A 21,950-nucleotide genomic window follows, 5' to 3' on the forward strand; every position below is an offset into this window, starting at 1 on the left:
AAAAACAAACACAGGACACATTTTACATTAAAAATGAATCGCAACATTTATTCCCAATCCATCTGAAACAGATGAGGACATGCTGTTTGAAGCAAGTTTACCTGTCGCCTCTCCTGCAAGCCTGACGGATCATCCATGGAAAGTTCTTCCTGTTTGGGAAAAGAAAAAAAAAAGAAATTATAATAATAATTTCATCACAACTTTTAAATGATGATGATGATGTACAGAGCCGAAGCAGTGGGCTGTAAAAGACACTAATTCATTCTTAATAATTAATTCAGGTAGTGGGTGTGTCATTAATCAACTCTCTCCAGTGCTTTACGTGGGCACTGATATATTTTAGTCCCCAGAGACGTAAAAAAGTGGGGAAAAAAATGGATTACGAGTTTGACAGGACTGTTAACAAGAAAACACCCACGAAGACAAGGCTCCAAATCTGTGGCAAACCCCACGTCATCAATCATCATTTTAAATTGAGGTTTTCTACAGTGTGTCCACTTAGTCATGCACTGCAGCAGCTGCCTACCTTGTATTCATAGCTGTATTCTTCACCATTATAAAACTCCTCTCCTCCTTCTTCTGCTTCTTCGTCCTCTCCTCCTCCTCCTCCTTGCTTCTCCTCCTCACTTGTCTTTACATAAAGACAACAAGAAGAAAAGACAATAATTACAGGAAGATACTGTGACAGATTATCATTTGTCACTTGTGCTAATGGCTGGACGACAACAATGCCAAGTGATTACAAAGCGATCCATTCATCAAATTTAGCTGAACTGTTATCAATACAATGAAAAGCACATGGACAAATGCATGCTTTCAGTTTTTCTTACCCCACCATCTGAATGGTGAGCAGTTATTTCTGGTGGTTATAATGTACTTTGTTAATTCATAAAGCTTATGCTTATAAAACATTTTAGTATTAGAGCACTTATGTAAATATAGCTATGTTAATGTTAATGCCATGTTAGTGATAGCCAGCGTTAGAGCCTGTGTTTATGGTTGTGTTAGTTGTTAGGTTTATTTATGTTTAGTTGGTGACAATAGTTTCCAGGTTTAGTTCGACCCCTTCAAGGACATTTACCAGGCGTTGTCTCTGCCTCTTATGTCGTCCTTTATTTCCTTTGCCCTGGTTAAGAAGTTCAGAAGTCAGAGAGAAAAAAACACAAAGGTTTCTCATGCTTCAGAAGTTGTTGTTGATCGAGTATGAAACTTTGAGTTGATACTTTAAGTTTAAGACAACATTTAAGAGGGGAATAAGTAGTTAATGATGATAAAAAAAAATTAACACAGCACCTTTAAAAAAAGATGTTTAGGACCCCTTAGTGTTAAAGTTAAATAAGTTTATACTTATTGGTATTTATGGGACCACACCAGTAGTGTTACATGTTTTAGCTCATTTATTACAAATTGCATATATATATTTTTTTTTCTACTGTTCTTTTTTGGGGAATTTCAGAAATTGATTAGATTCTAATATATTCTCATGCGTCTTGTTTTTGTAATTTTATCATTCATGTTTTTAATGCTTAATGAAATGGATTTCATAACAAATCATCTCATAGGGACTTTTTTTAAAAATTTTTTTTAGCAAGATCCATTTTATTGCCTTGAATTTTGTTCCCAAAACTCCACCTAGTGCATTTTTGAATGACCCAAAAATCAAAGAGTTGAGAACTTTTTTGCATGAAACACTGATTAATTAATTACAATCTGCATCCACCACACAACAGTGTTCATGTTTATTTCTTGTTTTCTGTCAGAATTTGATTCTCTGATGACAAAGTCCTTTAACAAGTGTGTTCTTGAAAACATGAGAAACTAGAAATAAACCTGATATTTATACTATGGTGGTTAACACTTCCGAGGTAGCAAGTGTGAGCTAAAACATGAAATACTAGAATGGTCCTTTAACAATATAAATGCAAGTTATCAATACTTGTTAAAATGACCCCAAAGATATTTTATTTTTCTTGTTATATCTTAAAGATTACTCATGCTTGTCTTAAATCAATCAGGGGCAAACCAGGTTATTGATGAGATGACCATGGTGGCTTTACCTTCCCACGTTCCCTGTTCTTCTTCTTTTGTCCCGTGTTCTTCTTCAGAGAATCCTCCTGAGTGAGGACAAGTGTCTCCTCCACAGTTTCAGGTAACTCTGAAACCGTCTGACATCCACAGATAAATGAGTTTATTGACCACGATTTCCATTTCAAAAACAATCTGAGCATGGATAGACCACACATATGATGAATATCAGAGATAAAGAGATTGTATAAAACCAAGTATCAAGTCAAGATGTTATCAGTAACATTTAACACTACGATATCCCGTTGTGTTCACAATTTAAAAGCTTTTTATGAAAATAGGTTGATCAACCCAGTTTAAATCTGACTGATGCTGTTTTATGAATCGTTTTAAAGCTGGCATACTTTAGTGTAAAATATCCTTACCTCCTGGGCCGAAGTATAATTGAAAGTAGAACTGACTACAGTCAGATTCATTTTCATTGAAGACACGTCATCACTGTCCCCTCTGTCTACGATCTTCTTCCCTGTGGATCCCTTCAACTTGGTCTCAGTCACATCAAGCTCCTGCTCATTGTTCAATGTGGTCATGTTCCACGACGTAGGAACTTCTGCAGTTTCATTTGAAGGCTAAAAAAAAAAGAAAAGGGAATTAGTGGATGAGAGAAAAGGCACCATTGGTATTAGTGTTTAATAGTAATGTGGCCTTCATCAGGCTCATCACAAAATACACATTACATATACATTACACATTACAAAGAACATTAAAATATGATAAATATGAAAGAGAAAGATCATATAAATACATCAAGATATCAGCCAGAGGGGGTATTCACAAATAGACAAACTTATTAATTAACTTATTACCAGGTCTGTCATCCATAATATATTTGCTTATATGTTTGTGTATTGACCCTGTTTAAATGTTCTTTGTAATGTATAATGAGGTGGTCTCATGATCAAGTATCTGTGTGTGTTCTATGGTGTTGGTATCCTTTGACAAGAATGGGTCAATACTTCTTCTCTCCTTGAAAATGTATCAGTTATTTACACCTGCACTGAGCCTTTGAGGCTTTTTAAAGCGTAAAACAAAACCTAAGCAGACAGGTGAGGAAATTGCACTCTCTTTTGGGGTATACTTCTTGGTTTTAGTGATTTCATGTCAGTGTCACTATTTTTAATCAAGACAGGACTTTGGCAGATTGCTGGACACAAAAGTTATACCTAATACAAGAAAATCCTTGAAACTGGTTGCTTTGACATTTTGGCTGGACATTTACTGATGTTACTTACAACTGGTAATGATTCTGGAGAGTGGACTTCTAAATCTGGGTGTTCAGTGGTGTCTAGCTCCGACAAGGGCTGGCTGGCGAGGTCAAATTTCACTGAACTCTGTTGAGATGAAAGACACACTTTTAACGAACAGCATGTGTCTGTGTAGTGTGGAAACTCCATCCAAACCTTCTGTAAAAAGGTTTTTTTTTTTTTAACATACCGAGTACTCAGTGATGACGTTGGAGGTGTGAGTCGCTGTGTTTTCTTTTGTTTTCTTGCTGGTGCCAAGGACATGAAGCAGCTCCTCTATCCCTTCCTGCAGCAGCCTGTCCATCAAAGTCTTCAGCAAAGGCAGCTGAGGGAATTTTTTTTTTTTTACAATTTATTTTACTCTTATAAATTCTGTCGACCTCAAAATGTGTAGTGTGTCATGCTCAGCACTCACCCTTATGCCATAGGCTTCAAACATTATTTCAATATCCTAAAGGACAGAAAATATGTTGCTCAATGACTTAAGAATGCAAAATGAGAACATGTATCCCAGTGTTACGGCCTGTATTCACCTTCATCTCAATAGATTTTGCAGGAGCTCCAGCATCACCCTTTGAAAACATGAACATAAATGTAGTGAAGCTGATTTACATTTCAATGCACATGTGGGATAACACAGATCAGCACTACCTTATCTCCTTTCAGGCCTTGTTCTCCTTTATCACCCTGCAAAACAACAGCAAATGAGCTATAAAACCATTATTACTACTTTTTCTCTTCATTTACTTTAGTATAAACCCCATTACCATCTTACCTTCATCCCTGGTGAACCCTAAACACACAGAAACAAGACGTTGGTACATGCATCTACAATGCATGACATATCTGGTGGCAGATAATGGCACTACACACTGCAGCCCACCACAAATCATCATCACTGAATGATGACTCAGATGCCATGCAGACAAAATATAAAGTCATGCCACAGATGAAATGATGTGCCATTATTCATGAGCTATAAATATGTAGAAACATGTGGGGAGTGAACATCAAACTCACAGTGGCCCCTGGAGGACCCATTGGGATCGGAAATGCTTCTCGGAGTTCGTCAACGGTGGCGCCCTGTGAACAGAACCGTGCGAAAATCAGTAAACAGCCAGGCATCGGCATAAAAACTGCAATGAGCCAAAACTTTAGTAATAATATCGATAATACAAGTACAACTGAGATCATATCACTCACTCTACTGTTCATTAAGTAAATGGGAAATGCAGGTGATTGTTTTTACCTCTGCAGTGACAAGTACCTGCCTACCAGGCAAACCTGGAGCTCCAGTCTCTCCCTTACTACCATCTTTACCCTGCAAAAGAACAAAAACACTCAAAGCTGCATCCTCAGTTTTCTCGCAAAGATTCTTTTTTAAACCTCAGAAACACTTACATCTGCACCTGTGTCGCCCTTTTCCCCCTGGAATTGAGAGAAAAAAGTCAACACGTGTATTTAATCATGTATATAACAAATGTCTTAGTTGGTTGCATTAGAGTTAAAGGACCTTTAGGCCGTCATCTCCTTTCGGTCCCTCTTCTCCCTGTGAAACGAAAACACGTATGTGATTTTAATCATTTACCTAAGAACATGTAAAATGCCAGTCAAATGTATGTGTACATTAAGCAGCATGGTGCTGTACTGTAACTGTTCAATGAAAATGTTCCTCACATCTTTTCCTGCCAGCCCTCTCTTTCCATCAGTGCCAGGTTTCCCCTGTAGAGCAGAGGAATTAAAAAAACACCATCACTGCTACATCATATAGTAATACTCAACATTATAATGTTCTTTCCAGATTGATCATTATGGTAGGAAAAACAGATGGCTCATGCTAATTACACGCCTGAAACAACAATATATTATGTTATATTGGCTTGAATGTTGACTGCAGCACTGACTGTCACCATTAGAGACGTATGAAGGATGGGTAGGTAATGTCTGAGCCACAGGCACCGTGATTCATAATAACACTCACTGGAGTTCCCGGTAAACCAGGGATTCCTGCGATGCCAACCCGCCCTTGGTCTCCTTTTTCTCCCCTCTGTTCACATACACACACACACACACACAAAAACACAATTGTAATTTTTACCATAAAAAACTATACAGACTGATAAACACAAGCAAGTGTGTAGAGACGACTTGAAACAAAACGATAAAACAAATCAAAAAACCCCACTGTCAATGATTTATCTGGCAACTAACACATGTACAGTGTGTAATATTGCTTTCATAAAAAACTACCTTTATCTTTCTAACAGAATCATAGTGAGATAACTTGACTCGACATCAGACGAAACATAAAAGCAACATAAAAAGACCTAACAAAAGTGCAATAAAAGATCTGAATCAAAGGGTGTAAAAAGACATTTTGAGAACGTGACTGATTTATGAATGTATCTGTATAGGTGAGATAATTCTGTAATTCACAACATGCTTTTATGTTCTGTCAGCTTTATAATCAAGATTCAAAGAGTTTATTGCCATGTCAACAAGTAAAATCAAGTTGATAGGAATGTGTCTTGGTTTTTGCTCTCACAGAAAAACAATACAGTACTCCCACCACATACACCACAATAAATAAAGAGAGCAAAACCGTGTGACCTGTGAGTCAGCAGTCAGCAGCTTTCCCCACATTAGTTCTTTACTGTCTGTGTATGAACAGTATAATTGCACAAAGTGTATTAATCCAAAATTATAGTGATGCACTCACCAGACCAGGCTCGCCCGTTTGTCCCTGTTCACCCTGCAGTTCATATGAAACATCATGTGAGTAAGTTCTTACATCTGAGAAAACTGTCTTTCATATGAGCACGGCACATATAAAGAAATACACAAGTTTTTTTTTTTAATAACCTTTTCTCCTGGAAGTCCTTCTCCTCCAGAGCCCCCCTGTTAAACAACACATGTACATCACTTTGGACAACAGCCACATGAATAGATGTAATGTAAATGTATTATATACATTTTTTTAAACAGTTGTGACTCACATTGATACAAGCAGTATGACATTACACATATTTGAAAAGATACACACATACCAGGGCTGATCCGGGTAATCCTGGTTTACCCTCGGGACCCTGTGGAGAGAGACATGAATTATAATGATGGATGATTCAATATTCAAGAGATTCATTCAGGCAGCTGAACCTAACTACCATAAACTAACTATTATCTTTATTATCCATCTGTGAAATGTATTTTATTTTCTTCACTTTCACCTATAGCTGATCAAATATCCATATCCCAAAGACAATGAAATTACTATGACGCAAGACAGAGACAACCTGTAAATTGTGACATTTGAAAAGATGGAAACAAAGAAAATTTGGCATTTTGGCTTCGACCAGGTGATTATTTTCTGTGAGCAGATATAAAACAACCAGCATCTTATGTTTAATGCGTTTGATATTCCGTGTGATATTCATTATTCATGAGCCTCTGAACTTGCAGTATCTAGAGTAGAAGTTTGTTTGTGACATGTGGAACTATTGAGTAGGCTACTCACTCTTGGTCCAGGTACACCAGTTTCTCCTCTCACACCTGGCTCTCCTTGTTCTCCCTGAAAAGGAGAAGAACTTTAATACTATAATGGAAAAAACTGAATCTAATAAAGGATACGTCATGCTATTCTTCATCTTACCTTAATGACTCTGGTCAGTATATTGTTGTCTGCAATAATCTGGTGGGATGAAATAAAAAATGAAAATTTTACCTTTCAATTTCAGTTGATTGAGAAAAACATTTAAGGTCTGATGGCGGAGTGGAGCTCTTTTCTCTCTTTGTAATCTTTGCTACAACTTTGCTCAAACCTGGCTGAACTGATGAGAAGCTGTCAGAAATGATAATAAAGTTTTGTTTACTTGTGTTCCCGGAGGTCCAGGTTTTCCCTTTGTGACGACAACGACGGCACGATCAAAGGAAGAGAACAAGAAAACACAACAGTTATAATCTAAAATGTCACACCGCTACACACGATCCATATTTGCAACACAAAGAAAAAATTTGCGGGGCCACTGAGGGGTGACACACACTAAACGCCAGAGTTAATTAGTGAGTACACTGAAACAAAAACCACAGGAGGATAGCGGGTTGTGAAGACGTGACATGGTGACTGACACAGAAGAATGAACAGGAGGCAGTGAGCCAGGAGAAACAATAAACACACTCATCAATGAGAGGGATGGTGGATACAAACATACCGTCTCTCCTTTGTCGCCTTTCTTTCCATCAATACCCTGCAACAAAAGACAAACAAAATAAATAAATAAATCACAGTTTATCTTTTTATTTATTTATTTTTACCATGGAGGTTTTGTTTAGTAGGGAAATTGGCTGAAGTCAGAACTTATTCGAGTTTGCACTTTTATTTCTATGAACATACCTGCAGCCCAGTTTTCCCTGTATCTCCTTTCTCTCCTGGGTCCCCTGGTCGTCCTGGTAACCCCAGCGGACCCTGATCAACCAACAAAATTGAAAAGAGGATATAGCTTTAAATCAGTTTTCTACAGTAGTGACAAAAATAAACATTCAGGATTAAACGTTGCAGTGAAAATGTGTGTATAACTGCTGCAGCTTGATTGCTGCTCAGCAGGGGTCCTGGCCGACAGCGGAGCCTGTGAATTCTGGTTGAACTATAAGATGAGAAGGAGACTGACAGTATTTTTCAGTGTGATAGCTATCACACCAAAACTCAGACTGAAAATGAGAGGGACTGAAAGTGAACTGTAAACAAAACAAATAAATCACACACGCACAGTGAGTCACAGGGGAATCTAACTCATATGACTAATGGTACATTGGGAGGAAATGAAGACATCTGAGCAAACGTTTTACCGAGCCTCTGCAAATTGATCAAAGCCAAAGACTGTTCTTTGTTTTTTATAAGACAGCTTCTGTTTTATAAAAAAATATATGGATTGATTCATATTTTTGGAAAGACACTAAAGAAATACCCTGATTCCTCTTTCGCCAGGCTCTCCAGGTGGTCCCAGTTCACCCTGCAAAAGACAACACTACTTAAACTTCTTAAAATGAGTATCTTATAGACATTTGATTGAATAATGTTTATCAAACTTAGTTCAAACACTGACATGGTAACTGTACCTTAACTCCTTGCTCTCCTTTAGTTCCAAGTACACCCTACAGTACACACAAAGCCAATATTCAGTTATCTGCGCAAATATCTCAGAACAGGAGCAGCATGTGAATTCACAGTGACTCTTTTATCTGTACATGTCAATGTAACCTCTGATCTAGATTCCATATAAACCATCATTATATCATTACTGTGGCAACCACTCAGGATTTACTTACATCTTTACCTCTTAATCCTGGTTCTCCAGGATTGCCAGGTAACCCAAAATTTCCTTTTTCACCTTTAAAGCCATCAAGCCCCTGAAAAAAATAAAAAAAAAAGACAGACAGAGTTTATTAATGTTAATGCTGTGCAAACATGTTGGTCATCATCACTTGCTTATTCATAGTCAACATTCAATGGACATGAAGCAACATTAGACTTTCTATCGAGTGGTGCTTATGGCCACCTGAGAAATACAGTATAAGCCCAGTATTCACTTGCTTTGCTCTCCACCAACTCAGTGTTTTTAACTTTTCATGTCTATCCGGTATTATACAGTTTATTTATGTGTGTTTTTTAATGAAATCATCACCTGCTGTGACTGGACAGAGGTTGGTGAGAGAAGCACATACAAAACAAAAGACGTGTGACCAATTTCAGTACTGACTATTGCATTTAACCCATTGTTAATGTGATAATATTGATAAGAGTTATCACTTACCTTTGGTCCTGGTTTTCCAGACAAGCCAACATTTCCCTATAATTAATAAAACATAAATATGGTACAAATCAACACACTGCTTATAGCAAACAAGAGGTTAAGTGTTGAGTGATTTCGCTTTTCATGTAACTCACCCTCTCGCCGTTCTCTCCCTTCGGTCCCTGCTGTCCTGGAATCCCAAAACCAGGGCTACCCTGTCCACATCAACACAAACTGTGTCTGTATATATGTACATCTTCGACATTAAAAGGCTGTAAACTCTATTCTTTCATTAGCAAATTGGAAATGACAAAATGCAAGAATGACGTTCGGCTTTTCTCACTATTAACCTTATCTCCTTTGTCTCCACGTTCACCTTTTATCCCCTGGGGGCCTGTGGGGCCAACTGGTCCGATGTCTCCCTGTGAGACAGCAAATATACACATGCACAGAAAATCAATCAGCGATTCTGGTCACCATGTCAAATTTATCACAACACTTTCAAAACAAATCTCTCTTTACTTTAAATGGTACCCTGTGGACTGAGATTAAAAAGGTCCCATTCAATGAAGCATTCAGTCCCACTGCAAAAGCTAATGAGAGAAAATCTTAATTGTGTTTGATAAGCAGTCCCAGAGGACTGAGTCTGAGTGTGCAAGAATACCTTCAACAATTAATTACAACTATGTTTCAACAGAATAAAACAAGAGAATCACTACCCTCCGGCAGCGTGATTTATTTTAAGCCATTTAAGATAAAAACAGGCAGACAATTTAGACACACATGACTGAATTTAACACGGTGAGACAGCAGCCCGATGTGTTAACTTGTTTAAAAAAAACTTCTGAGACTTTCTGGGAACTGGAGGAGACCACTGCACATTGTAGCAGGTTTTAATTGCATTCATTTGTGGTGGCACAGTTCATCTGGATGTAGAATTAATTAGACTGGTTGACTCGAACCTGAGTAGGAGGATCCAAAATCTAAGTAAAAAACATTAACATGGCCACCCAGAATCTACATCACAATATATACTGAAAGCTACTTTAATAGGAAAAAAATACACAAATAACCTACAGTACATATTTTCAATCATCATTGTAATTACTCAGGCTGTAAAGAAGCCTGCGGGTATGATTTCTTTACAAACTCTCTCTTTGTAATTTGTTATAAGCTATAATCATCATTGGATGTCCAAAAAACTAATTCCTGAGCATTTACGCAAGAAGAAAATACCTTTGGTTACTTACCCTGACGCCCTTTTTTCCAGTTGGACCAAGTATCTGTTGTGAAGGAAAAAGAAAGACTGAATGCTGAGCATCAAGTGATTCCTTTTATAGAGATTAAAAGAGTCAAACAATTTTCTTACACCCTTGGCAGGATCTCCAGGAACTCCCCTTGGACCTTCATCTCCTTTCAACCCCAACGGTCCTGTGAATCCCTGGAACCATCAAGATTAATAAAATACTTCAAATTCCTTTATTGCCATTTCTGCTGTGATAATCTGTTATGGCCTCTTGTGGCCTGTAACTTCTAAAATCCCCTCCACACTGTGCTATCTTTTGTATACCTATACTTTATTGGCTGTTGTCCTCAAAAGCAAAACTTTTTGTAATGAAATAATGAAAGCTGTATTACAAAAGGACAGGAAAATGGTTCTCATGACGCATTTTTTGTGATACTCACCTCCAAGGGACTATACTGACTGAAATTAAAAATCAGTGATGCGAGACAAATGGCCCATTTGTTAAAGGCACCCACTGAGGTTTGACAATTTGGCTCACAATCATGCGTAATCACAACCATCTCTGATAGAACCTAATCTCGAGAACCCAGAACAAAATGGCTGCCTCATTTGTTCATTTATCAATCTGAACGTCTGTGTGGAGACATTAGAAAACAGTTATTAGATAGTGTATCGCTGGCTTTTCCAGCCAGTTGTCAGAGCTGGTCCCAGATAAATATAATGCATCTGCCTCAGGCTTTCTTTGTAATCAAATTAGAAAGTGGATTTTAATATGCACAGGTGAGTCACTGGAAGTAGTTGTGCAGGGTGCATGCATCATTTTATGGGGAATGTTTTGCCTCAGCAGTGTGAATGTCTCAAACTTGTGTATACAGCATGTGTATAATCAACTAATCCTAACTCACTGTGGGTCCTTGAGGCCCTGTTGGTCCCATCTCTCCTCGATCTCCCTAAAAAGAGACAAAACATATGTTTGTTAACCTAAAAAACAACAATTAATTTTTTCTGTGTATCATATTAAGCATATAGGGCATAGGGTTTTCAGAGTGGACATTTGTGTAGGATGAACTCACCTTGTCCCCCTGTTCCCCTTTTAATCCCTTTTTTCCCTGCGGGTACAAATAAATCACTGCTTCTGAATCTTTTAATCGCTGAGTCGTACACAATGGTCATTAGTTTAATAGGTGTGGTTTCACATCATTAGACTTCACTGTAATTAAAATAATAATCTCTATGCATTTGGGGGTATAAAATGCAGAAGTGCACACCCGAGGTCCGATGATTCCTTGGATACCCTGCTCTCCACGATCACCCTTCAAAGATGAATTGGAATACATTAGTCTAGTAAAAGTTATTTATGTCAGGTTTAGTGCACAGAATATTTCATGCTGAAATTCGTTTTTCACCTTTGGGCCAACCGGTCCTGTTAAGCCAACATTTCCCTGCAAAACAAAATATAACACAATTTTCTCAAACCCTGACTTTTATAAATAATACTCTGCAATTATTATTGTTTTTTTTTCCTTTTAAAGTTCATAGGTATGTACCTTCTCTCCTAGCTCTCCACGGGGACCTTGAATACCCTGTATGCCAATTCCTTCTTCACCCTGCAAAAAATAAATTTTTTATACCAGACACAAAGTATTTTCCATGTTCATTTAATAGCAGAGGAAATTAAATGTAAAAGTTACCTTCACTCCCTTCTGACCTGGTAATCCTGGTACCCCATCTATGCCAATGGGACCAGGCAAACCTGCAGTACCCTATAGTAGTGTGTATGTCACGGTTTGTATGTAAGAATCAAGACAGAAACAAAAGAGAGAAAGTCACTTAAAAATATGCAAATTGTTTTTTCAGAGGGCAGGCATGCTTTGGCACTAATAATAATTTTATAAACTGTGCACTTACGTCTATTCCTGATTCTCCTTTGTCTCCCTTCACGCCCTGCTTCCCACGTAAACCCTTTTAAAAACAATGAAAGTTTTATCAGTTTTAGAATGAAATGGTGCATATTATATGACTAAACAACTGATTTTGAGGATTCAAAAATAAGCCCATGTGCAAGTGAACGCTGTGCATTACAGCATTATGGTCAATACAAGCAATTAATTCCTTAAAAATAATAAGCTGATATAAAACTGCCTTCACACTCACCTTTGCTCCCAGCTCTCCAGCATCTCCCTACAAAGTACAAACAATACAAGTTGAAACATTTTGTGACACATACAGTACAGTACTGTCAGTTAGCTTGACTTTACGTGACTGTATGATATGGGGGTAGAGAAATGCAAATATTTTGTTACTAATTACACATGACGTAACTGTTATAAATGTCTAAATAAGTGAAATGTAACTTTGCTGTATTCACATTTTGTACATTGAGCTGCTTTTTTGATCCATTTCATTGTTACCTTGATAGATATTCCTGGTGACCCTGGAGGTCCTGGCTGGCCCGGCAGGCCTGGAGCTCCATTAACCCCTGGTACACCGGGGGGTCCCTGGGGACCCTGTAATGCACAATGAATCATTTTTTATGTGACCTAAAGCTCAGCTGATAATCTCCTAATGTGTTTTTTTTATGTACTCACTGAAGATCCTGGCTCTCCTTTCCGTCCAGGGACAAAATTTGCATCCGTGCCAGCTATAACATATCCGGGCTCTCCCTGTGTTCAAACATAAATGAATGTTTAAAATCCATCTGTTCTTTGCAACTGTGCCATGAACAGACATCAGTCTACAAGTACATTAATGTGTTCATGCTGGGTTTGACTCACTCTCTCTCCTCTTTGTCCCTTTGGACCAGTGACTCCAGGACGACCCTGTCATGAAAAGAGAAGTAAAAAGAAACTATTTTCAAACAGAATCATTTAAAAATTCTTTGACATTTGATAGATTAGGACATCATAAGGTTTCAGCTCTCTTTCCAAGCAACCTCTCTCTTAAATGGTGCATTCTGGCAATCTATACCTCTAATCGTTTCATATGCTTTTTTAAAACTGTAAGCTGACGATAATTCAGAAGGAAATGGAAAGTTTCACTTTGTATAAAGCTGCTAAGTCACTTTCAAAGATATAATATCAGCACATGGGTTTTAGCTGTGTTAGCCGGCGTAGTGAACCATAACAGGGTTTACTTTTCAAATGTATTTGTCGTTTTGATCTTACCATGTCACCCGGGATGCCTTGAGCTCCCTGAAAAAACAAGAGGAAGATAAAAATCATTTTCAGAATCGAATATAAATGAAATAGACTTCAGATCAACATATAGTTTTGTTTTTCCTGAACTTAGTTACCCGCTGGCCGGCAGAACCTGGGGGTCCGGTTCTCCCTGGTCGTCCAGGCAACCCAGGAACACCATCTGTTCCTGAAGGACCCTGTCAAATTAAAATATTACGGTCTGAGCTGTAAAATCAAATCAGAAACACACAGCAAAGCCACACTGACCCACACAGTCACAAGAGGGTTACGAGATTGGAAACGGTAAAAATGAAGAAATGAATTAGAAGAGTAATTTGATACTGGGACTGCAGAGACATAAAATGTGTGTTTTATTTTATATAATGGACCCAAGTGTTGAACAGACTGCACCTTTTTATTTCTCCAGTTTATATATATCATGTTTTATCAGAAGTTCTTCCATCTGTAAATGTGAAAATGTAGCAGCCAACTCTGCACATGTGATGTCTTAATCATATTCACTGAAAGTCTGATGTGTCATATTTACAAGCTCAACACACTTTATCCAGATCTTTCAGCATCTGTTCACCTGTGAATCTGTCAACAGCTAACACGGAGCAGACATTTTTGTGTTTCATCATCATGAAAACAACGCTGCAGCCTTGTCTTTATTTATAATGAACTCTAGGGTTCCCTCCACTTTATGACATTACATGACAGAAGGCAAGTGTGGGCTGTTATGTCATTAGCTGTGGCATGACTCTAAATTACCAGGGTTTGTGATATGGCCCAGTGTTTAATGCTAATTTCTTATGTTTTGATGTGTTTCACATAGTAGGTACAGTTTGTTTTTAATGTGCTGAAACGTTATTGAAATGTATGAGTGCATTAAATGTCGATAAACTGGCAAGGTCTCTATTTTGAATTAAAGTTGGTCATCAAAGTCCACTAAAATAACAAACAGTTGTAACAGAGATGCAATATTTCACAAGCTCAATATTTGTATAAACTTGTATTGCTGCATGCATGATTTTTTCATGTCAACAGGTGATTATTGATACTGGTGTGGATGCTGATAACCATTGTGTGTAGGGCGTAATGTGTGTGTGTGTTCTTACCCTCTCTCCTTTCTCTCCCTTGGAAACAGCAAAAGGATCATACTGTCCAGGGCTCTGCCTAAACTTCTAAATACACAAATCAGACCATTGGTTATTTTGTACAATGAAAATTAATGTAACATTACATTAATTCCTCCCTATTCAACAGTGTTGGATAGGGAGAGGAAAGTGGACATCTAACAAACAATTAGTCTATGATTTTAATAGATGCCACATACCAGACCTCCAAGACCAAAACCATCCCCCTGAAAGAAAGAAAACAATTACACAAAATATATAGCACTGTTTTTACATGAAATAAAGAGTTTAAACTTATACATATTATTATACATATTTAAAATTTAAAAAGTTTCAGTTAACTCACCTGTTCACCTTTCTGGCCCTGGGAACACAAAATAATGAATAAATGAATAGCTGATCAGATTAACGTCGGCGACCATCAGTGAAATTTGAACTGGGATGCAAACAAAAAAGATATATTGCATTGCTTGGGAAAAAAAACTGTATTTGTGTTAAGGAGGGTTTTATTTCTGAAGCACCAACCTTCGCACACTGGGAGGAGCAGGGACCCTGAGGCTTAAGCAGCTCCTCTGGATCTTTAGTCGGAGAGTCCAACTGAGCAACCTGAAAACAGACACAGACTGGTCAACTGACATGATACAAGACCACAGAAGACAAGAGGGCATCAGCTGCATTTACACCCTCCACTGCTCTCACATCAAAACAAGTCTTTGTGTGTGGATAAAAACTGCGATTGCATTTTTTCATTGATGTAATACAAGGTTACTATGCAAATATAACCATCTCCAATAATGGTTTGGGTGATTTCACATTGACCACATTTCCCTTACATGTGCAACTTTAAGGTTTTCAATTGCATGCATGAATATAAAGCGTAGTTTCACTTAGAAACAAACCAAAAAAGACAATAGTTTTACTTACATCATCATTCAGTCTGAACTCGGACATGAGCGCCTCACTGCATATGCTGTTGATAAATTCTCTCTCTATGGAATGAAAGTCGTCGAAGGTCGGTGAGAAGAAGATATTCTTGTAGCTGGTTGGAGCTGCGATTTTATTAAGCTCCTCTGTGTCTGCGTTAGAGACTCCAACTGCCAAGACACTGACACCTACAGAGACACAGATTTTAAGCGTATTTGACATTGGTCCACTATATCCACAAAGTAATTTTTGGCAACGCTATATGGAGGATTTACAACGACTATTTCAGACCTAGAGCACGGGCAATTCTGGAGGGTGGCACCACATTATCCTGGGCCCTGCCATCTGTAATCAGAACCAGGACATGGGGAACATCCTGCCTCATCCCCAGAGACTCCTGGAACAGTTCCTGCAGGACGTAGCTGATGCCTTTTCCTGGGAACATACAAAATAAGAGCTGAAATAATTATTCAATTAATCAAATAGTCTATCAGCTATTTTAGATTATTTGTCCACTACTACTGTAAGTGTCCACAGCTTGTGGGGATAGCTTTTTTCTGTTCCTTTCTCTTCTGCTAAGGTTTATCTGTTTCATTTTTGATATCTATGAATATGTATGATCTTTATCCAAAAGTACTGATTGACATTTTCTTTGAATTATCATCTCACCTGACTCTAGCTCCATTTGGAAGCAAAACATTTTGTATTTCCTCTCCACCACTGTGGCATTCATTAGATGCTGTGACATCAGTTGCATGACGTTCATAGAAATGCGATGCCATTTGATGAAAGGTGCCGACCAGAGGCAAAAACACTGTGCACATTTGTAAGAGTCACTAACCTGTTTTGGTGTTGCCGCCTCCATAACGTAAAGCTCTGAGCGCCCTGAGCACAGAGTTTCTGTCTTTGAAGTCACTTAGACGGAATTCAATTCGAGGCTCATCACTGTAATGAACCACAGCTATCTGAGAGGAAAGCGATGGAAGAAACACACATCACCACAACAACATCATCATCATCACAGCTCTTCCAATGCTTTAAAACTGAATGTGGTACAATTTAAGCTGCAATTCATATTTTGTATTCAAATACATCCTTTTTAGACATGGTATGCATCATGAGATACTATTTGCTTATTCCTCAGCTGCCACTCAGTACACACATTGCGGCTTGCTCTTCCTTTCTGCCAGTTTTTGTGCAAGATACTGCCAAGTTGGTGAAAGAAATCCACATTATGTTCCTGCTAATGGAACTGATCTGCACAGTAGACACACTGGAGCATTTTTCTGCCTCACAGGCATCCATTATCATTTCAAATCACTGTTATCTGTTCCTATTCATAATTATCCAAACACTATAAACAATCTAAGAGCTAAAGTAAGCAAGTATATACACCTCCCCCCATGTCTTCTCCATAGCATTAGGTTAGTAGAAGAGATTACAAAGAGAGTGACTAACCTGTGTGCCCTGTGGACCAATGACAGGGAAATAAGTGACCACCCGGAACATGAAGTCTTTTAGCTTGAAAAAGTTATTGGCGCCAATACTGGAGGACTCATCCACTAAGAACACTACGTCCGCTATGGCCTTACCACACACTGACAAAACACAAAAACACAAAACATAAACATGCAGTACATTCACCACCTTGTGCATAAGGCAACGCTTTGCTTTACCATATGATCAGTGTAATTAAGCAAGAGTGTCATTTGTCCAAGATACCTGGTCGTGGTAAAGCTGTTGTGTCTGGACTGACTGTGGTCGCTTTGGCTTCAGCGACACTCGGCCGAGCTTTTTTGGTGGTTGGGGTTTGAATTGGTGGCACAGCGATGGGGTGCCGGGTGGTCCTGGTGGCTGTGTGAGCGGTGGTCGTCTTGGTGATGGAGGCAGTCCGTGAAGCAGGCGTGATACGAGATGAACGGGTGGCCACTGTGGCTGGCACAGATGGGAGTGTTACCCCTGGAGGATCTGCTCCCACTGAAGTGCACAGAGCATAAACATTTAATAACTGATTTTAAAAAATGCTAAACAAGAGTCACTGCATTAACAAGTATCATTTAATACAAGAAAATTATTCTAAGGCGTAAATCCACACTGAATGGCAAATTAGCCAACAATGTCTAGCTACATTAGCATTAGGGTTATTTGCATAATGGTAAATTGCCCTTTTCTGGTTAAATTTATAGTCTTTTTCAAACTTATTCAATTGCATTTTGAGTTAGTAGTCACATATATTTACACAATTTACTTACCTACTGGCTAAAAGTTTCAAATCCATCAACTAGTGCTTGTTGTAGTCAGTTAGCATATTGTAGCATGCAGGGTGTTTCAGAGACATAACCAAAGTAAAGTATTATAATAAAGTCTTACATATCCTTTGATACACAGTGGTTATAGGTCCTTCCACTTCTCCATAAAAGGGTTTGATGGTGAAAATATATGTTCTGCCATATAAGAGGTCACTGATCTTATAAGAAGTGAAACCAGGACCCAGAGTCTCTGTTTTAGTCTCCAACACTGAAATGACACAGGAAGAAAAAGTTAGTGTTGCAGGGAGTTAATTTCACCCTAAAATTCAAGATACCAGGAATATTAAATTGTAAAACAAAGACCAGACTATGTGGCTGACTGGGAATTTGTAAAGTAATAATAATGTCTGGACATTTCTGAAAAAAAGGTCACAACACTAATGGGCCTAATCATCCAACACAATAGAACTGGAAACATTTTACTGACATTACAGTCATTTCCCAGTAAAGGTAATGTGAGCTTGTAAAATCTCTGCATATGATAACACATGAATATTAATATTGTGAATGTTTTTTTTTATAATCTTTCCCTTTTCAACAAAAGTGTGCTTATGCTGTGACTCAATTCACATTGCAATAACATGTATCAGGCTACTGCCATTTCAACCCCCTGGTGACCCATTACAGTTACAATGTAGTTGGAATTTATTGAAATTAATATTGATTTTTAAAACCAATACCAATTTAAACAAAACAGTGCTCACGGCAGGGCTCAATACACAACACAATATCATTTACACAGTATGGGAATTAGACTATTTGCCTGATAGTTGCACTCATGTTAATGTAATGTTAAATTAAGGGTAAAATGTTGTTATGGTTTAACACTGACCTGAGATGTGCCTCCAGGAGAGTCGGTAACCAGAGACGCCTGCCACTCGAGTCCAGTTTAAAACAGTGCTGCTGTCTGTTGTGTTCAGGGCAGCAAAGCCATTCACTTTTGGAAGATCCACTGAGACACACACAAAGGAGAATAATGAAAAACAGTATGTTGTAGAACATAATTTCAATCTTAGGCTTAATTAACACTCATAGACAAAGAGCTCTTTCTCTTTTGGTAACTATGGTATCTTGTCCAATGTCCAGTATCTTTTTTTAATTTGTTGCTAAAAAAATTGGATCTGTAGCTTTCTGACCAAGAAAATATATAAAAAAACACTGAAACTGATAATGTTTCCAATGAAGAAATTGGTTTCAATGTGTGTCCTGTGCACGTGCATTTGATTGATACCTCATCTGCTTAATAAGGTCAGTAACATCCCTGATATCCATCATTAGCTTCTCAACAAACATGAGGAGGAAGGAAAGGAAATCTAATGATGAAAATATAAAAGTGAATATATCATTGGGGAAAAATACTCATACAGAATTTTTAAATGGGAATGAAAAGTTTTCTTTTGCTTTCCTTCCCTTGAGTTACAGAAGCCCTAAATCTGTTTATGGTTGTTTTCTCAGAGTGAAAACTGTGGGGGCTTACCAGAGTCTGGTGAATTTTGACAAATTATATCATCACCAACCTTTATGTATTTCCTCTTGCAGATATAAAACACATTTTAAAATACTAGTGTGCAACATTTAACTGTATGAATATCTCCCTGAAACGTGTTTCTCACTGTTTGGGGCAGGCGGGACTCACAGGTTCGTGCAGTGACCAAGACTGGACTCCCCTCCCTGTTGGCCACCATAGAGGACACCTGGATCTTATAGGCTGAGCTCTCCCGCAGGTTGCGGATGGTGTAAGTGGTGGAAGCAGCAGATACCACGTGGGACTTCTCATCACCCCCTGCAGCAGAGAAGAATAAAATCCTGCATGAAGAGATAATGAGTGCGTGGAACACCACTGCTGCGTACAGTAGCTTACTCATTTATGGTTGAAACTCTCACACAATGAACCACAGGAGTCCACACAGTGATTTTTTTTAGACCTTAGAGTAAATTCCCATGACGCAAAATGGTAGTAACAAGTTACTGTAATGGTTAAATCATAAAATCCATGAAAATGTTTAATTGGTTTGGTGAATTGAATTAAAATTATGTAGCCTTATTAGCCTGAGACATATTTGTTGAAGCACAGTTATGAGGAAGTCACTAATTAGCTAAATTAATGTAGATTGTTTGATAGGTAATGAATTAACATTTAAATGATTAGAAGTGTCCAATTATCAGTGTTGCTCATGCTTGTATCCAAATGTGTAAATACATGCATGTGGATATGCGAGTATCAGGGTTCAGCACACATGGTTAACTGTGAACAGGATGTAATTCCTTACCCAGGAAGGGGATCCAGGATATTTTGTACCCAGATGCCCCTGGGGTTTTCCTCCAAGACAAGGTGAAGAAGTTGACTCCGATGTCCCCAACCTTCAGCCCCCTCACAGCCTGAATTTGCTCTGAGTCTGAGACAGCAGCTGAAAATAAAATAATAATCTGTCATATGATATAATTTTCACCCTGATTTAATTTTATACAATATGATATTGTCACGTCAAATCCATGAATCTGAAAAAAAAGGCCTATGCAAAATCTCTTGGCTGGATGAGCTGGTGTGGCTTTACTCACACACCCTACCATTTGTCAGTATAATAAAACACACACTACCTTTGACAGTGACAGTGATAAAATGATAGCCGCCCTGCTGACTTTCTCTCAGTGACACATACTACAAGTGACAGCGACAGGAACTGTGGTTAAAATGGGAAGCCCAAAGTACATGACATGTCAGTCAAACACAGACACCAGACGATGGTGGCGAGGCACGGGATGAAGAACTTCACTGCCCCTACCCATTTAATTACAATGGGTGCACAGCTGCACAGCACTATTAAGATCTAAAGATGGATCATGATACATTAAAATAAACTGTGAGACCCAAGCTCTGTTCTGTACCTGTCAGCTGAGATAAGGAGATTTCTGGTCCTTCTGAGTTGCCATAGACTGCACAGATGGTGATTCTGTAGGTGGACTGTGGGTTCAGGTCTTCGATGCGGTGGGACAGGACGCTGTGGTCCAGGTACTGTGACTGAGGACTGGTATCATCTGTAGGCACATAATCAATAATTCATAGTGTACAAACAGCTAATATAAAGGTTTTAAAGGGGCTGACATGTTGTCTGACAGGTTAAAAAAAAGTTTGGTAACCCTTTAATTTACAGGCTGCTAAATGATAATGTCAAGAAATAGCCTAGAAATAATGGTCAATTACATAGTAATGTCATGCTTTTCATATACAAAAGATTAGACATGCTTTTATGCTTTGAGTTTTTTGGGAAAGGCCAGAAATTTTCTCCACCAAGTCCTTGCAATTGACTGTTATTGCTGGACTATTTCTAGACATTATGATGCAATTACTTGTTATTTCTTTGGCTATTTCTTGACATTATTATGTAATTAGCGGCCTGTAAATTAAAAGATTACCAAAAGTTTACACGTTACCTGTGTTCCATGACAGTTTGTATTCAGTTGCTCCTACAATGGGACTCCACTCCACATCTATGGAAGTGCTGGTGTAGGATGTCACCTTGAAGTTGGACACATAACCCAAAGGAGCTGAGAGGGGGGAGGAAGAAAATGTGTAAATACATTAATGGCAAATGAAAATCTAATTGGCAAGACACACACGCACAATACAAATATTTCAACTCCACGTGCACTGAGATTGACCTTATCCCTGTCATTTAACAGTGCTTTGATTTACTCCTAATACACTGTGAACTGCTTAGTAGAACTAGCAATTAGCCTTTACTGTGTCTCTAGTTAAGACGTTAAACACTTTGTCCTCCTGAGTCATTTTGAACTGACCTCCTTGGGCTATTAATACAAATGATCTTAATTTAATTGAAATTTTATGAATGGAAAGGGTACTGTATTTTATTACTACTAGAGTACCACAGCAGTGATGGAGAAAGAGGCCAAGTTAAAATAAAACCCTTTTGGGATTTTTGTTGTTAAGTCCTCCCTGCTGACTCTGGCTCACTGACATATACTGGAAGTGACAACAGAAGGTGTGAGGAGTGGTGGTTAAAATGGGTACATGACTTGTCAGTC

At 38.3% G+C, this 21,950-nt stretch overlaps 1 protein-coding gene across 1 annotated transcript in view; it reads right to left on the reverse strand.

Moving 5' to 3' along the window:
• The window catches only part of col7a1l (collagen type VII alpha 1-like), a 48,427-nt gene that overhangs the window by 15,002 nt on the left and 11,475 nt on the right, over nt 1–21,950 (reverse strand). Inside the window, exons 14-74 of the mRNA XM_085769634.1 lie at nt 21,339–21,452; nt 20,793–20,942; nt 20,177–20,314; nt 19,543–19,689; nt 18,739–18,858; nt 17,968–18,114; nt 17,320–17,574; nt 17,056–17,195; nt 16,439–16,562; nt 15,889–16,032; nt 15,598–15,785; nt 15,199–15,279; nt 15,020–15,037; nt 14,874–14,900; nt 14,656–14,721; nt 13,654–13,734; nt 13,526–13,552; nt 13,136–13,180; nt 12,950–13,024; nt 12,773–12,868; nt 12,516–12,542; nt 12,270–12,323; nt 12,053–12,124; nt 11,909–11,968; nt 11,768–11,803; nt 11,630–11,674; nt 11,435–11,470; nt 11,267–11,311; nt 10,485–10,556; nt 10,366–10,398; nt 9,466–9,537; nt 9,271–9,330; nt 9,137–9,172; nt 8,652–8,732; nt 8,442–8,477; nt 8,291–8,335; nt 7,720–7,791; nt 7,538–7,573; nt 7,199–7,225; nt 6,979–7,017; nt 6,844–6,897; nt 6,377–6,415; nt 6,192–6,227; nt 6,049–6,081; nt 5,311–5,376; nt 5,007–5,051; nt 4,843–4,878; nt 4,731–4,757; nt 4,579–4,650; nt 4,350–4,412; nt 4,105–4,122; nt 3,981–4,016; nt 3,863–3,901; nt 3,745–3,780; nt 3,520–3,654; nt 3,318–3,416; nt 2,451–2,654; nt 2,058–2,165; nt 1,082–1,126; nt 527–631; nt 102–149 (exon numbers count right to left, since the gene is read on the reverse strand). Coding sequence (XP_085625760.1) covers nt 102–149; nt 527–631; nt 1,082–1,126; nt 2,058–2,165; nt 2,451–2,654; nt 3,318–3,416; nt 3,520–3,654; nt 3,745–3,780; nt 3,863–3,901; nt 3,981–4,016; nt 4,105–4,122; nt 4,350–4,412; nt 4,579–4,650; nt 4,731–4,757; nt 4,843–4,878; nt 5,007–5,051; nt 5,311–5,376; nt 6,049–6,081; nt 6,192–6,227; nt 6,377–6,415; nt 6,844–6,897; nt 6,979–7,017; nt 7,199–7,225; nt 7,538–7,573; nt 7,720–7,791; nt 8,291–8,335; nt 8,442–8,477; nt 8,652–8,732; nt 9,137–9,172; nt 9,271–9,330; nt 9,466–9,537; nt 10,366–10,398; nt 10,485–10,556; nt 11,267–11,311; nt 11,435–11,470; nt 11,630–11,674; nt 11,768–11,803; nt 11,909–11,968; nt 12,053–12,124; nt 12,270–12,323; nt 12,516–12,542; nt 12,773–12,868; nt 12,950–13,024; nt 13,136–13,180; nt 13,526–13,552; nt 13,654–13,734; nt 14,656–14,721; nt 14,874–14,900; nt 15,020–15,037; nt 15,199–15,279; nt 15,598–15,785; nt 15,889–16,032; nt 16,439–16,562; nt 17,056–17,195; nt 17,320–17,574; nt 17,968–18,114; nt 18,739–18,858; nt 19,543–19,689; nt 20,177–20,314; nt 20,793–20,942; nt 21,339–21,452 — 4,511 coding nt within the window. The remainder of the gene's footprint in view (nt 1–101; nt 150–526; nt 632–1,081; nt 1,127–2,057; nt 2,166–2,450; nt 2,655–3,317; nt 3,417–3,519; nt 3,655–3,744; nt 3,781–3,862; nt 3,902–3,980; nt 4,017–4,104; nt 4,123–4,349; nt 4,413–4,578; nt 4,651–4,730; nt 4,758–4,842; nt 4,879–5,006; nt 5,052–5,310; nt 5,377–6,048; nt 6,082–6,191; nt 6,228–6,376; nt 6,416–6,843; nt 6,898–6,978; nt 7,018–7,198; nt 7,226–7,537; nt 7,574–7,719; nt 7,792–8,290; nt 8,336–8,441; nt 8,478–8,651; nt 8,733–9,136; nt 9,173–9,270; nt 9,331–9,465; nt 9,538–10,365; nt 10,399–10,484; nt 10,557–11,266; nt 11,312–11,434; nt 11,471–11,629; nt 11,675–11,767; nt 11,804–11,908; nt 11,969–12,052; nt 12,125–12,269; nt 12,324–12,515; nt 12,543–12,772; nt 12,869–12,949; nt 13,025–13,135; nt 13,181–13,525; nt 13,553–13,653; nt 13,735–14,655; nt 14,722–14,873; nt 14,901–15,019; nt 15,038–15,198; nt 15,280–15,597; nt 15,786–15,888; nt 16,033–16,438; nt 16,563–17,055; nt 17,196–17,319; nt 17,575–17,967; nt 18,115–18,738; nt 18,859–19,542; nt 19,690–20,176; nt 20,315–20,792; nt 20,943–21,338; nt 21,453–21,950) is intronic.

Source organism: Trachurus japonicus, chromosome 23 (genome assembly GCF_045865225.1).
Source record: "Trachurus japonicus isolate A0001 chromosome 23, Traja_1.0".
Classification (NCBI taxonomy): Eukaryota; Metazoa; Chordata; class Actinopteri; order Carangiformes; family Carangidae; genus Trachurus; species Trachurus japonicus.